General features: G+C 40.7%; 1 protein-coding gene across 2 annotated transcripts in view; it reads right to left on the minus strand.

The window, feature by feature from the left end:
- Nucleotides 1-14,853, minus strand: part of fam189a1 (family with sequence similarity 189 member A1) — a 146,996-nt gene that overhangs the window by 25,699 nt on the left and 106,444 nt on the right. For both annotated transcript variants that reach the window (XR_001478038.2, XM_015343263.2), the window contains exons 3-4: nt 13,811-13,921; nt 679-810 (exon numbers count right to left, since the gene is read on the minus strand). Coding sequence is in view for 1 of the 2 variants with exons in the window: in XM_015343263.2 (XP_015198749.2) it covers nt 679-810; nt 13,811-13,921 (243 nt within the window). In the remaining variant the exon portion in view is untranslated. The remainder of the gene's footprint in view (nt 1-678; nt 811-13,810; nt 13,922-14,853) is intronic.

Genomic DNA, 14,853 nt, shown 5'->3' on the forward strand with positions numbered 1-14,853 from the left:
CACTGCGGGACTGTTGCCTGTGATGTGTGAAAAGACAAGAGGCTCAAAGGTGGGAGGGAGGGTCAGAGGAGTTCGCCTGCACTTCCTTGTTCTCTCCCGCGGGCGGGTGCAAAGTTTATTGCCGCAAGCCGAGATGTGAAAAATATAACAAAACTGAATGTGTGCAACAAAAATAATGAGCCATACTAAAGAAAAAGAAAAAAATGTGAAATGAACATAAGCTACTTACAGTATGTAAGAATGAAGACAGCTCTTTCACGTGGACTGGTGTAAATTGAACACTACTGGATTGATCTTTGAATCTCTGAGCACTGTGTTTTCAAATGCCTCACAACTGATTGGATGGATGAGGATGGGCCAGGGATGAGCTTAGTGACAACCACTGGAAAGCAAAAAGCTGAAAACTAACCTTGCTGTGGATTTCAGTGTCGTGACAAAAGTCATTGTGATAGCATCAGATCAGCAGTGCTACAGAAATCCCCACTTAAAAAGAAATGCAAGCTGGCAGTTCAGCAGACACCTTCACTGAACAAACAGACTCAGGCACTGAGCAAGACACCTGTCAGAATGACTGTACCCTGAGGTGGTCTTCTCTCGGATTTTCTCTTGACGCAAAAACGTACGGACCTTCCCAACACCTGTATCCACCCCAGTGAGGAGTTGTGCATGCTGACCCACCTTCAGCCTCAGCCGGATGGTGTTGCATTCCCTCAGTGGGTTCAGCTTCAGCGTTTCCCCTAGGTTATTGCAGCCGGGACTCTGCTGCTGCATCTCACAACACACGCAGACACCATCGCTGTCAAACTTGATCTGGGAGGGAGAACAGAAAGATCCTGTGAGCAAACCAAAGCAGAGTGAGCAGCTCTGAAAAGTCGCATGGGCCCACTGCCACCAACCCCAGTACAGGCCTTCTGTTTCCAATACAGATCTTGGCCTAAACCCATTTCCAAAGCACTTGAAGACATCCAGATACTCTCCTGCATGTGGAAAAACAGCTGGGGTCTTTATTAAGTGTAAAATGTAAGCCAGCGGATGCTTGAAGACATGCAAATAGTGCAGCAGTGCTCAATTGTATTTCACTTCAGAAAGGGCCTGCAGAGTCATCTGGATATCTGGATCCAGAACTTTTTTTGGCTCGGCAGCACAATCTACTTTTGAAAGATGGTCTGTTATTAAACAAATACTGATCTCCTGAACTGCTGCTGCCCTGCTACTGGGCGGCTAATCATGTCAATCGAGACACATAATGCAACAATCTGGAGTCAGCCAGCAGGCAGACACCCAGAATTTACCGAAAGGCACAGATGACTTCCTCCTCTAAAACACTGCAGCACTTAATACATATCATATTATCACGTAATATGGTTCCGTAAATTATAATATTACTCACTTCTGAACTGAGGCAAGAGCTTTGCTCCAAAACCTTGACATCATAGCAGATATTCTAATTATCATAATGCCACTTCAAGCACAGTACCTGACACACACTGCAGGCACAGAAGGGATCCAAATAGCGTACAGGGAACACCAAAGAACGATCTGATCTTTTTGCATTTAACGTGCAATGCCTGTATATTTCTAAGAGGGCAGTGGTTGAATTTTAAAGAGGCAGCGACCTTCGTTAGTGAATTCAATGCCCCAGCAATGTGGAACCTCTCTCAGAAACACAGGACACTAACCTAGCCAGCATGTGTTTGGGAAATGGCAGGATACCTAAACGCCCAGAAGAAACCTACATGGACAAGGGGAGAGCATGCAAACTACTCACAGGAGGTACGTCGGACTGGGATTGAACCTACAACACAAGGGCTGTGACGCAGCAGTACTGTACTCTGAGCTACCATGTCTCCCGTATGTGCAATACAGTACGTTACAGAAAAAACAACAGAACAATTGCAGTGTGCTTCGCTGGGCACATTTACACACATGTGCCTAGCGCTGATGGCACTAACAATTTACAAAATGACAAATGACCCAGAGAGCTTGGCTTAATCCAGCAATTTGTAGACAGTCTAATATCATCATCATAAACTGCTAGGAAACTTCAATAATGGCAAAGGTTGATATAAGGCCAGTTTTAAAACATCTGTCAGAATTTACTACTATAAAGGCCCTTAAAAGGTCAAAGCTACAAGGGCTGCTAATGTAAAAAAGGCAACAGTAATACATTTATCATCATTGCAAAGATATATTCAGACAAGAGAAAGGGTGAAATCATTTGGATTCTATCACCATAAAAAGTAGATATACCATGTTTTAAATAATTGATTTTGACTTTAAAAACTATCTCTGAAGTTACCTTACATTTTTTAGGCAAATGTGAGTGAGAAATGCATTAAACCCTACTGCTAAAGTAAAGTGCATACCAGTTTTAAAGTTCCTTTTCAACTGCCCAATAAAACTGCTTTGAAAACCATTTGAAACTACAGTACTAAATAACAAAGTGACTTTCACGTCAGAAAACAAAATGCACCAGTTTTATAGCACCATAGCAAATGTCCTCTGTCATCATCACTGAGTCCATCATTTTGTAAAAACAACATTGATAATAGAGCGACTGATTAACTGCTGCTGTAATGAAATGGGGTAAAATAAGTAACACCAGACATTCAAAGTGATTTGGATTCCTCTGTGTGCAATTTCAAGAGACTGCTGCAAGTTCACTTTTATCTGTCTCTCGACTAGCTGCACATACACAGTGCTGGCAGTTTAATATAACTGACTTATTAACTTTCTACCCTCTTAAAGACATCCTGGGATCCAAAACATCGCCGTTTTTTTAAGATTGCCTCTCATTTACGAGTATACATCATACGGCCTGTGTACTGTGACAGGGTGATACATAGACTCCACAATTATCTGTGATCATCTGAAAAATCTTTGAGATGGAATACTTTTATGATTAAATATACCTTATTAAATGTGCACATCTTATGCTGTTTAAGTGCTCACAATGTCCACCAAATCTTAAGGTCTTTCAATAACCAGCAAATTATTTATGAGGGGCTGAAATTATTTAGTTAAATTAAAGATCATTCAACATGTGGAAAAAAAGCAATACTGTAGTAACACAAAGTGTTTGCGGTAACAGTGTATTAGAAAGAGAGAAATATTTTTCTGAGTGTCCAATAGAAACAGCAAGGATTTAGATTTGGGGATACAGTAAACAGAGCAGTTAATGTACTGTATTTTCTAAAACTATAACAAAAAAACATTTACCAATGAACACTACAGCTGCCCTTAATAATTCTTCTCTTTCTATAAGATTTTAGGAGCAATAAAATTCTAAATATTAAAGGTTTTCCAAAATCTGCAAAAATATTGCTTTTAATAACAGTATTTAGGTCACATTGATGGGAACCTTTATAAAGATTATGAAAGCTTTTATAGAACAAAAACACCAGCTCCACTCTGGAAGTCAGACTCTTATTCTTTGCAATTAAACCAAAAAAAAAACATCTTGAAATTCAATCATTGGAATGACTGGGCTTTGATCTCTCTTGGCACTGTGATCTTCAGCTCCCTCCTTCATCACATCTATTGCCCCGGTCCTGCTAGCATGACACACGTCCTGGCTGAGCTCTGCTGGGGTCCAGAGCGCGCTTCAGTCGAGCAAGCATAAGGACCCCCCAACCTCTGCCGGCAGAAGAAGAGCCGAGGCCATTAATGTAATGAGTGGCCGCACTGGAAGCCGACACCCACCATCGCAAATGATACGATCAAGCAGAGGAGACTTTTTCCCATGAGCCACTATGAACCACTGTGCACTGACATTTCCTGATCACACATTCATCCAATCCAAGGAGCACACGCAAATAATTAACACGGCCTGACCCCGTCACAACTCCAGTGATATTACCCGCAGCAGCACTGACAGAAGCAGAGACAGTAGGGCACAACACGAAGGCAAGGTGCCGCTCTGTGTGTCCTCGCACGCGCTCATTAGGAATTTTGCATCACCAAAGTGAATGCCAAATCGCAGAAAATTACCATGGAGCAAAAGGCATGAAAGTTCAGCACTTATCAGAGCCTCCCATAGTCTCAGTATTTCCTTTTGTTTTAAACCTTGACTGCTTTGTATTTTTCGTTGGCAGACTGACCCGCAGAGTAAACACTCCCTTGCCTGGATTGACACATCTCCCAATTCCCATTTAATGCATTTAAATAACACTAACCTTTATCTGTGCTGATCTTGTGGCTTATCGAGAGACATATAAGACAGCTTCTCAGCACACGGACATAAAGAGCACAGGTACTGTACTCTGTTATTTTCCACAGCTCTGACATCCACAGTGCCTTGCAAACATATTCAGACTTTGCACAGTTTTCACATTTTGTGGCTTTAAAGCTGGCAGGCATGACAGTTTGAAGTAGCAATTAATATGTTATACACAAAACCTATCCTATGCATTCAAAGCAAAGAACAAGAAAGAAGAGTAAATAATATGAAAGAAAAATGGTAAAGTCATGATTGCTTAGGCGGATGACACAGTGACGCAGTGGTTAGCATTGCTGCCTGAGAGCGCTGCGTCCCTGGGTTCAGTTCTGTAGCTGGGGTGCTAAAGTATCTGCATAGAGTTTGTATTATTTATATTTGAGTTTGTTTGCTTGCTGGGATAGGCTCCAGATCCCCTGAGACCCTGAACTGGATAAAGCAGTATGAAAATGGGTGGATGATTGCTTATGTAATCAAACCCTTAGCTGTGGCAAGCCTAAATTAATTTAGATGCACAAAATGACCTTACTGAGTCACAAAGTTAGCTGAGTGACCTCTGCGTGCAGTATCAGTGGTTCTCAGGATTTCACAACAAAAACACCAATCTCTGAGAGGTTCCTTGGTCAGGTAGTGAATTTCAAACAAAGAATCAACCGAAGGGCTCGGTCAGGTATAAAGTCATTGAATGACACAGGTCAGGAGAAGGGTAAAAGAATACTGAAGTCTCAGAATATTTCAGACACCGCCTAGATCAGGCTAAAACTCCCAAGCAGCCGCGCAGGGAGGAAACTGGCCTTTCAGAGTCTTAACTCTGATTGTTATCTTTTCAAAATATGTAATTCCCTAATCCAGAACCTTCCCCTTCATCACCATTCTTATCCACTTCCAGAGGAAAGTGACAGAATGCATTGCTGTTCCTTTGCCTGATGAGCAGCACGGGTGATTCAGATGTGCTGGGAGACATGCAGGGAGCTGTGACTGGTTAATTTAATGGTCAATGTAAACTGTGAAAGGAAATGTAAGTTTCTCTTTATTCTTGGCACCCACCGTGACATTTCTCTCCTTTTTCCAGCATTTTCATGTCAAATGATCAAATGATTAATTCAGTTTTCTTGTCATTAGGGTGCCTGTTTACCAGCGCTCGTCTGTTTTTAGATTTTCCTCTGCTCAATGAGGAAATCCATTAGTACTGGTTGCAGTGTAATGCAAGACTTAATTAAGATTTTTTTTTTCAAGCCACTTCCTTCTTGTCTCTGACTGAAGAAAAAGGAGAGGTGAAAACTTGATTATGTTGCGATCTAATTGAATTGAGGAAAACACATACTTAAAATTTCAGTCATGGGATACGGTCTCCAAAGAGGTGTTAATATGAAGGAAGGGGGCTGGTCAGTTAATTTAATATGCAAATCTCTCTTCCAGCCTCCCAATTAGTGACAACAGCTGTCACTGCAGCAGACTGTAAGGAACTGATTATCTTGCGGCATCTCCACAGCCTGGTGTGGGACTCCATGTTCTTAAAGTGATGGCGCACAGCCACTCACTCCTGACAATCTCCTGCCGTACTGAGGCCAGGCATCACCCTGTAAAAGGACAGGGTCCCAGTGCATCAGATTCAGAAAGATCACCTCTTTGCCTGCGTCTCAAAACAAACCCCAGAAAGCCTCCATTACTGAATTCTGCAGGTGCCTTAGTTTGCTGAGTGACACACAGAAATGGGAAAACCAAGAGCATTTTCAGTTTTGCTTTTTACAACATCAAAGAACAGTCTTCTTAGAACACATGGCAGGAGGGACCAGTAAGAGATGAACAGCAGAGCCACCTATACCCGTGACGCTGTAAATGAAAGCTCAGCAAGCTCTAAAATGAGACACTCCCTATAGTAACAGCAATAACAATAGTTACTAATATTTCCAGCAAGAAGACAAAGAAGAATGACTCTGTATAAGCATTAAATACTAACTTTAGAAAAATGTGCTAAAAATATGCAGGAAAAGGGTCTCATGCCTATGTACAGCAAATGATATTCTGTAATAATGAAGGATCGCACAAAAGCAAACTATGCATATTTCATTTTCATCCTAAAACTTTAATCTACCTTACAGACCTGTTTTTTTTTTTATTTTGATGGCTTATGGTATTGTGTACCCTGAACGAGAGCCGACTTTTAGAATATCTGAGTTAAAGAGCAGCTGAGGTTTTCTGCCGAAATGACATCTCTCTTCCCTCAAACAGCTCTTTTGGACTGACTCACTCAGCTCGTCTGCATGCAGCACTACAGTATGTGAACACTGCCAGGACTGCAGGCTTTGACAGTACTAAACTATTGTCTCAGACCTGAGAACCAGGAACATTAAAATATTTTCTAATAAGTAAATATTACTGTAAGTAATAAGTCATTATACTCAGAAATGAAGATAAACTGATTTCACTTTTTACCCATTGTATACTGTAGGTTCATTAACAATTTGACAGTCACTTACAGTAGATCTCAAAGACAACTTTTCCTTAATATTGAATGTCTGGGATGCCACAGGTTGAATAAAGATCAGCATGAGTTTTTGACAGAAATTTCTCAAATTTTAGATATTACACGGTTATACATGACATAAGAGCTTCTATGCTAGTTTTGTCTTACTCGAAATTTACACGAATTTTTAGTAGAATTACTTGTTACTATCCCTTGCTCAATCACAGATAAGGAGTGGTCCTTGTATCCCTTACTTAAAACTAATACTTATTATGCGAACAGCCAGCTGGGTTTAATGTGGGCAATGAAACAACAATTTGTGAGGGAGGTATGTGCATTTCAGATTGGTGTGATGATTGCCCTAGCAAAGTCATTGCATTGTTACCATGAGAACAAGCAGTTTTTGTTCTCATTTGTGTGGTATTTGAATATTTGAACTGAACTCCATAGTGCACACTGTGGCACACTTTTTCTAACAATCATTTACAGGTATAACTGAGTTAACAAAACAAAGTAAACCCCATGATATGAAATGCAGAAAACTGAAAGGTGTGGTGTCTAAGGCAGAGGTCTCCTGCCTTACAGTAGGTTCTGAAGGACAGGTGTGTTTGCCGGTGCTCATTCCAACACAGTTCTTAAGTCAACCCATCTAAGTACAGCCTTAACTGATTGGGCTGGACAGTCCTGCAGGTGCGCCTACTTTAAGGAGACCTAGAAACCCTGCAGACATGCTGACCCTAAGAAATGTTCAGACGAAAATAATACAAAAATGAGCATAACTGTTACAAATGAGAAGAGATCAATCATCCCATCTAGCTCGTAAAAGTCCATGTGAGTTCCAGACAGACTCCTTCCCACTGACGGCTCCAGCTTCCTGCTCTGCAGCAGATCATAGATCACCCGGGCACCAGGCCCACGGTCAGCAAGAAATAAGAAAATGAAAAGGGCGGGCGAGCCATGAGGAAGGACTGAGAACCACAAACACCAACCTTTAATATACCGGAAGTTTTAAATCAATATCATTTCCATGATATTTAATTGGTGCCCTGTCCATTATTAAGCTGTCAAATGAAGGGAATATACAGCAATTCTTTGCCAGTACAGAATTAGTGATCTCATGGAAAATGCAGAGCCGTGAAATCTGTCTTTCCATTATCGTGGGAAGCAATGGGAACAGTGTACACATAACTAAAGCCAATCTAAGTACAGATCCCCAGGTGATTGAGTGTCTCTCTGAGATGTTAAAGGGACAGAGTGCCCAAGCAGCCACTCCATATGGGACCCCAAACCCTGCTGAGGACAGCTGTTTTCAATCTGCTAGACTCTTGGACAGCCGTGAAGAGAACGATCTAGAGAAGGACAGAACAATTCATGAGGAGCGCACGAACAGGCGTGTTTGATCTGAGCTCACAGTCAGTTAATCTGAGCACGTCACATTCAGAAGGAGTGTGCAGGGGACTAGGCGGCTCTAAAATGGCAAACAGATGGTGCAATACTGCAGGTAATGCCACAGCTAACAGAAATTTATCATTTATTCTTGCACGGTATTCTTCCCCACAAGCCAATAGGAATAGTTCAGGTTTCAAAGCTTAATAGCCAATTAGCCACAAGAATAAGCAATAAACTAGAATACACTTGTCAAAGTTGGTGAAGAAACTGTTTATGGAAAATACTTTTTAGGCTAATTTAAATATTACAATTATTACAGCTGACAGATTTCATATACAGTGAATCCTTAGTGTAACTGACACACGGCTTGCTGGTTTCTTATTCTCCTGTTTGTTGTAACACCGTCTAACGCCTTCATTAATTTCTCTGCTATATCCCTACTGTTGAGAAAGAGGCAACACAGACGCTCCTGCATTGTCGTGAAAGAAAATACATGTTAGTTGTGAAATGAGAGGGTTTTCGCTGTGCATTATTTAAAACAGTCTTCACTGCTAACAGGAGCAGTGGTTAAATGTCAGAGTGGAGGAGCAAAGTAATAACGGGCTGATTTTAAAAGCTAGCTCATCTGCAGTTGAAAAGAAATAGACATTAACAACTTACTCTCAGCAGACAGACTGCAAGAGATTTTTTTACTCATTTCCTACTGCTTATTCTGCATCTCTGTTTTTAGAACTGGAGCTTTTAAGAATTGGGGCACTCACACTGTACATGCACCTCACGGAAAGTGACATAAAAACAGCTCCCTCCGTAAGCGTACTGTACAGTGCCATTCACTCAGTTTCAGTTTCCCACTGTGGATGTTAAGACACAAATCTTCAGATGTCCGTCCAGAAAAAACTAAAAGGAAATGAACTAGAAAAAAAAACACAGTGTGGAAACCAGTCATTACCTAGCAGATTGGGCGATTAGAATATAAAGGCCATAAATTTATTTTCCTAGTCTGGACTTTTGTTTCTGAAATGCTTGACATTAAATGCCTTTTCCCTCTAGAAGCTACTTGGCATTTACCAAGTGAGGCGCACACAGTGCTTGATTGACCAGCTTTTTTCCTGTGCTGTCACTCTGCAGTTTCCCTCCTTGTCAATGGAGCCACAGTGTGCTTTCAAATACCACATGAAGATTTTTACTGTGAAGACTGTAAGACACTGTCCAAATAAACCATGCTGAAAAAAAAAACATATGCAGAGATAATCATTGTAAAGAATAACCCACTTTGATGTACAGAAGGGAATTGACATCTGTGAATTTCAAGATTGGTGAAAGCGCTTATTTGCGATTTGGTTTTGCCAGCGTGGTCGTGTATGGAAGAGGAGCAGAGCAGGATGAAACCAAGATGAAGGCTGTTAACCGCAACTGTCCAATTAGCGGCGCAACAGACTAGAATCATGAGACGAATCCAGCTAATGAATGAACCTCTCCCTGCCCCCTTCCCCCTGCCCAAGCACTCCCTACCCAGTATCCTCATCTCGGCGTGTTCCTGTTTTTATTCTGTAACAAACTTGCCCGGTTCTGTGTCGGCAGTTTGAGGTATGACAGACTGGAGTTGACGTTACAGGCTCACTGACAGTTTTATTGCAGAGAGATAAAAGTGCAGGCATTCACTGGACATACAGTAGAGGAGGGATTCATGTTGTTTATTTTAGCTAATTGCAATACGTTTGTGATCACTGTTTTTTTGTTTTAGTTGATCAATGTAATTTTAATTAACTTAAAGCCAATGCATCAGCTTTTTTTACCAAACTAACCCTTTGATTAGTTAGGAATTTCTAGTACTTTAGAAATCATGTAACCGAATGCTACTTAACCATACACACTGTATAATGTAGTACATTATGTGGTGATATAGGAGTGGACTTGGTTATACAGTAGGCAAATTTAGCAATTCATGATGATTCTCAGCACCAAACCCTCACAAGTGTGACTCTGTACAAGTGTCACTGTACCCTTCATATGCATGTGGCCATATTTTCTCTCCCCTCAAAATAAAAGCTTTTAACCAAAGTGCACACAACTAAGATCAACAGGGGGCATTTTGTAGCCTAAAACTGCAACATAAAAGAGGCCATAGCTGGGCTCAGCGGTATACTTGCCTTAAACCTCCAGGAGCAAATTCCAGCCCTTCCAAGGTCATGTGTGACCATCAAGGCTATGACTGCACTTTGCTCTATGGCATAAGCATGAGCTCCCATTATTCCAATTAGAAGTGAAAGGCATGATTCCTTTGAAAATAATATATTCCTCTTCTCTGTCCTACTGAATTTCATTTCCATCAGACCCGGGCATGTTAGAATATTGCTCCTGTTACACATCGTTTCGCCGAAAAGCACCAACAGATGAAGATGTATGTGGACACTGAATGGCAAGACGTTGTCAGGCAAGGCTGTCAAATCTTGGAGTGTCCATTCCACAGGGTCCAGGGGGATGGTTTATAAAAGAGCTTAACCAAACGCATTTCACAAACCTGCAACATGGAAATGGGACTTAGCTCCTCATTTCCATTATGGCACTATGGTGTCTGCCGTTAGAAAATAATATTTTTTAAGATGTCTATTTTTTAATAGGAGTCATTTGACTTGAAAAAAAAATCTAGGCAGATGCAGCACAATTGTAAATGAACAAAACACATAAGAGCAAAGAATGTTACTTTTCCATTTTTAACAAACATTTACCGTTCTAAAATGAAGGCTTTGGTTTTTGTTTTCCTAAACACTGATACAGTTCTGTCAGTGCATCTTTTCAGATACCACTTGGCCAAAAGCACAATGAGAAAAAAAAAAGCAGACAACATTTAGTTTCAACACAGTGAGAAAAAAAGACAAACTGTTCTACGAATGGAAAACCCAAGGTAGGAACTTATCCAAATGCCACCTGACTAGGAAAGCAGTTTAACCAAACATGAAAAGGTCATCCAAAGGGTTTCTATAAATATGAATGACAGTCTACAGTATACTAATACAGTACTGCTTGCTTTACAGACAAAATAAAAGGTCTGTTATTAATGCTGAAGGGGCAAGTTTTTCTGAAACCGGCTTCTCACTGCAGGTATAACAATACAATTAAAACCCTTTAACTGGTAAAAGAAATGTAACCTCAAATATAATTTTTAAATAAATCCAATACCAGTAGGCCCCTTATCCTGGTGATAAGATGGGTTGCACAAGCACACAAGGTAGGTTATGTTAATGAGAGGAGGCCATTTGGCCCATCTAATCATTTGACAATAGTTAAGTCCAACTGTTTCTTGAATGAAGTCAGGCTATCGGCTGAGTAGCTTTTTCCCTACTGCCACAGCCCTTTGAAGTGCCTTCTGCTCACAGTTAAAAATGCACACGCTTGGTTAACAATGCGTGTCCACTGGTGCATGTTTCACTACTGACTCTGAAGACGTCCAGTGGGTCACCGATGTCAGCGCCTTTGAGGGTTTTGAAGAATTGTATCGGGTGCCCTTGGCATCTGTTCTGACTAAAAAGGGTCGGGTCTTTCAATTTTTCAGTAACACTGAAAGAAGCACACACTCTCAAACGGATATCTTTATACAAATTGACTCAATATTTATGCACTTGTGGTTTCGCCTATAATTATTAGTGACCACTATGTCCACATTCGGGGACCTAATTCACCACTCACGGACGGAGGAGTAGGAGAGTAAAAGCAGATCTCCAATTGTGCAGCATCTACATCTCGCAGATCTACTTCACCCAACCTGTTTCAGTGTCTGTAGTAAAGAGACCTTGCTTGGTTGACAAAGAGTTCATACAGCAGTGCATCATGGGTTAGTCTTTATTCAGTTTCCTTTAGAAAAGCTTTAAATGACCTTTGAGTGTAGACCTGTTATAAGAGTAATGTCTGTAAATGAGAATTACATATCACCCACTAGCAGACAAAAAACTTTCTTTTATGTCCAGCCCCTACTGTTTGTGCTTGTGTGTTTTTACTTTTATGGTGTGTGCAAAGCTGTACACAATTTAATTTTTTGTCTGTTATTAACATGCTGTATTAAACTTTATTACAGTACAATAGTGCTGCCTTTATAATGGTAATAAAATATATTCAAAGTAAAACAAATGTGCTGTACTAAGAAAGAAAAAAAACAAACTCAAATAGTCTAAAAGATATCATAACACCAATTTAATTTGTTTGCACATACAATAACATCATATTATAGAGGGAAACAAAGCTTTACGTTTACAGTATTCAATTTAATGAAAAATACCAGTATATACTTACCTATCTGATGTAGGTAACAGTTATAACAAAATATTACTACCGAAATGCTTGTTTCATGAGCTGTACAGTATGTTCCCCAAAAGGTGTTAAGTCCCGCATCTGCTAAAATCACCATTTGCTGAGACTTCAAGGTACCTTCCTCTCACATATACAGGTATTGAGGTTTTACTGTATATCTAAAAGACAGTCTTCAACAGATTAGTTTGTTAGGTATAATTAACATCCTTTTGAACATTTTAGCCACTTTGTAGCTTCTAAATGTATAAAATCCAAATAATTAAGAGCATATGTCTCCAAACAGGGAAAAATCGAATCTATCTTTAGACTATTGTTTTGTAAAAACTGCCAGGAGTTTGTCCCTCCAGGGCTCGGGGTGGAATTGAACTGTAAAATGTGTCTACGACAGTAATTTAAACAAACTGTTTTGTAGAAAGTGGGTGGAGATCTTTCTATTGCTGTTGGAGCCAAATTAATAACCTATTTGACATAAGTGTATGTTTAACTATGTATTATATTTAACTGTATATTAACACACCCAAGTATTCGGTATTCAGCTGATTTACGTATGTTCTAAACGTTTTGTGGTGTTTGTGCTTGTGAGGGGAGAAACTGTTTTCTTCACTCAAATAGTAGAAAACGGATTTTGAAGAGTCGGGCTCTTTGATTTTTATTCCTTATTGTTGAGAAGAGACAAACAAATGTACAGATACACGAAGCACTCTGCTTCCACAATCCGCTTTGGAGTTCAAGGAGGAATGTAAATGCGAATGCATGTAATTGAAGTTCCTACTGTTCGATTCCCAAATTGGGACATTTCGTATTATGCTTTGACAGCTCTGCTAAGAGCCTTTAAAAGAAGCGGCTGATCTGCGCACTGTGCTTTGAACCACATGCACCTTGCTATAGAACACCACTCCCTCACAGAGCCATCACCAGCACCCCTCACATGTGGTGAGGCCCAACTCTTCCACAATGCTGCCAACCTCTTATTTCCTGATGCTATGGTGGTCATACAGTACTTAACCCTTTCTTCAGAAGATATTCTCCCTTCACATACTTAATTAGATACATCTGAGTCTTCGGGATGTGTTTTTGTCCCCACAGAAGCTCTGTATAAATTTTTGAAACTACAGTACATCTTGGATTTCTGTTGGTTCATGAGAAGGGCTTCAGCTACATTAATCCCCATACTTGAAAAATCCCATCACTAGTGCCTGGCAGAGCAAAAAGAACAGCTTTAGCCCTTTCTATCAGAAGACAAGGTATTTTCTTTTCAGACACTTAATTAGATCCATGTGTGTCTTAAGGGCCTTTTTAATTTCAGGAGTATAGATGTAGAGATGACGTCTCCTGCCCATTTACCCCCCCCCAGCTGGCCACGTTACTCCAGCAATGGGAGCCTTGCACTTCCTTGCATTCCTGTTCAGAGCATTCAGCACCGTGGTACTTACTAGCTGACAGGCTTCCAGGGAATTCACCAGCTGGGCATTCTGGCAGGAGAGGATGGACCCGGCCAGGTTCAGCATCACACACACAGCAGACAGCAGCATGAAAAAGGTGATCTGCAAGACAAGGAAAAAAGGACAACGTGTTTTTATCAAGTGCTAGCCTTCAAACAACCTCCCCCACCCTCGAGATCTGAACAAAGGCAGCGGACAGGCAGCATGTACAGTAATGTACCGGGGCCTCTCGAGTTCTCACGGTGAAGTTCAACAGAAGAGAAGAACAAACGTGTGCAGCTGTATTTCCCAATTTCAAAAAAGGACATGATTTAGTGCAGTAAGATCATTAGCGGTATCAGTTATTGGACAAACCGAAATGGACAATGTTTTTTAAAACAAAAATCAAGCACACAAAGTGACCATGATAAGTCCAGAGCAAAAATTCAAATTCAGAAGCTTGTACGTGGATTTCAGCTGTACTAATCTACACACTCAGTAGGTCCCATCACTAGCTCTTGCTGGAGGAAAAACCCATGGATTTTGTCCTTTATTCAAAATTTCTGTGGTATAATCTGCACAGAAGTAAAATGAAGCGAGATCTGAGGTCCTACCAGATTCACTTCTACAGTATTTAGCTTTGTGTTTTAACTCTGCTTAAATTCCAATAGGGTTTAGAAGCATTCTGATATTACTTGGAACTTGAAATATCTTCAGTTAGTTTTTCTTTTCAGTTGTGCGATACTTCAACCCCAGATGTACCCTGAATGAAAAGGAAATGCCAGACTGAAAGAAGTAAGTTAGGTGACTACAGAGTGTCACCTAAAGCTTGGTACAATCTGGGGTATGCTTCAATTCCATGTTTTCCTCCAAAACAACAGAATGTGTTCCACCACAGCAAACATGCAGCTCACAGCCCGAGTCTGAGCTCTGCTCTGCTTATTAAGGAGGTGAGAAACGAAGCCGCAATGAGCATAAATTGCACAGCCATGTGGCAAACGGTGGCGTCTGAGAGGTCAGGACAGAGGCAAACTGCCAAAGAACACTACAAAACC

The sequence above is a fragment of the Lepisosteus oculatus genome, chromosome 5, assembly GCF_040954835.1.
Source record: "Lepisosteus oculatus isolate fLepOcu1 chromosome 5, fLepOcu1.hap2, whole genome shotgun sequence".
NCBI classification, from domain to species: domain Eukaryota; kingdom Metazoa; phylum Chordata; class Actinopteri; order Semionotiformes; family Lepisosteidae; genus Lepisosteus; species Lepisosteus oculatus.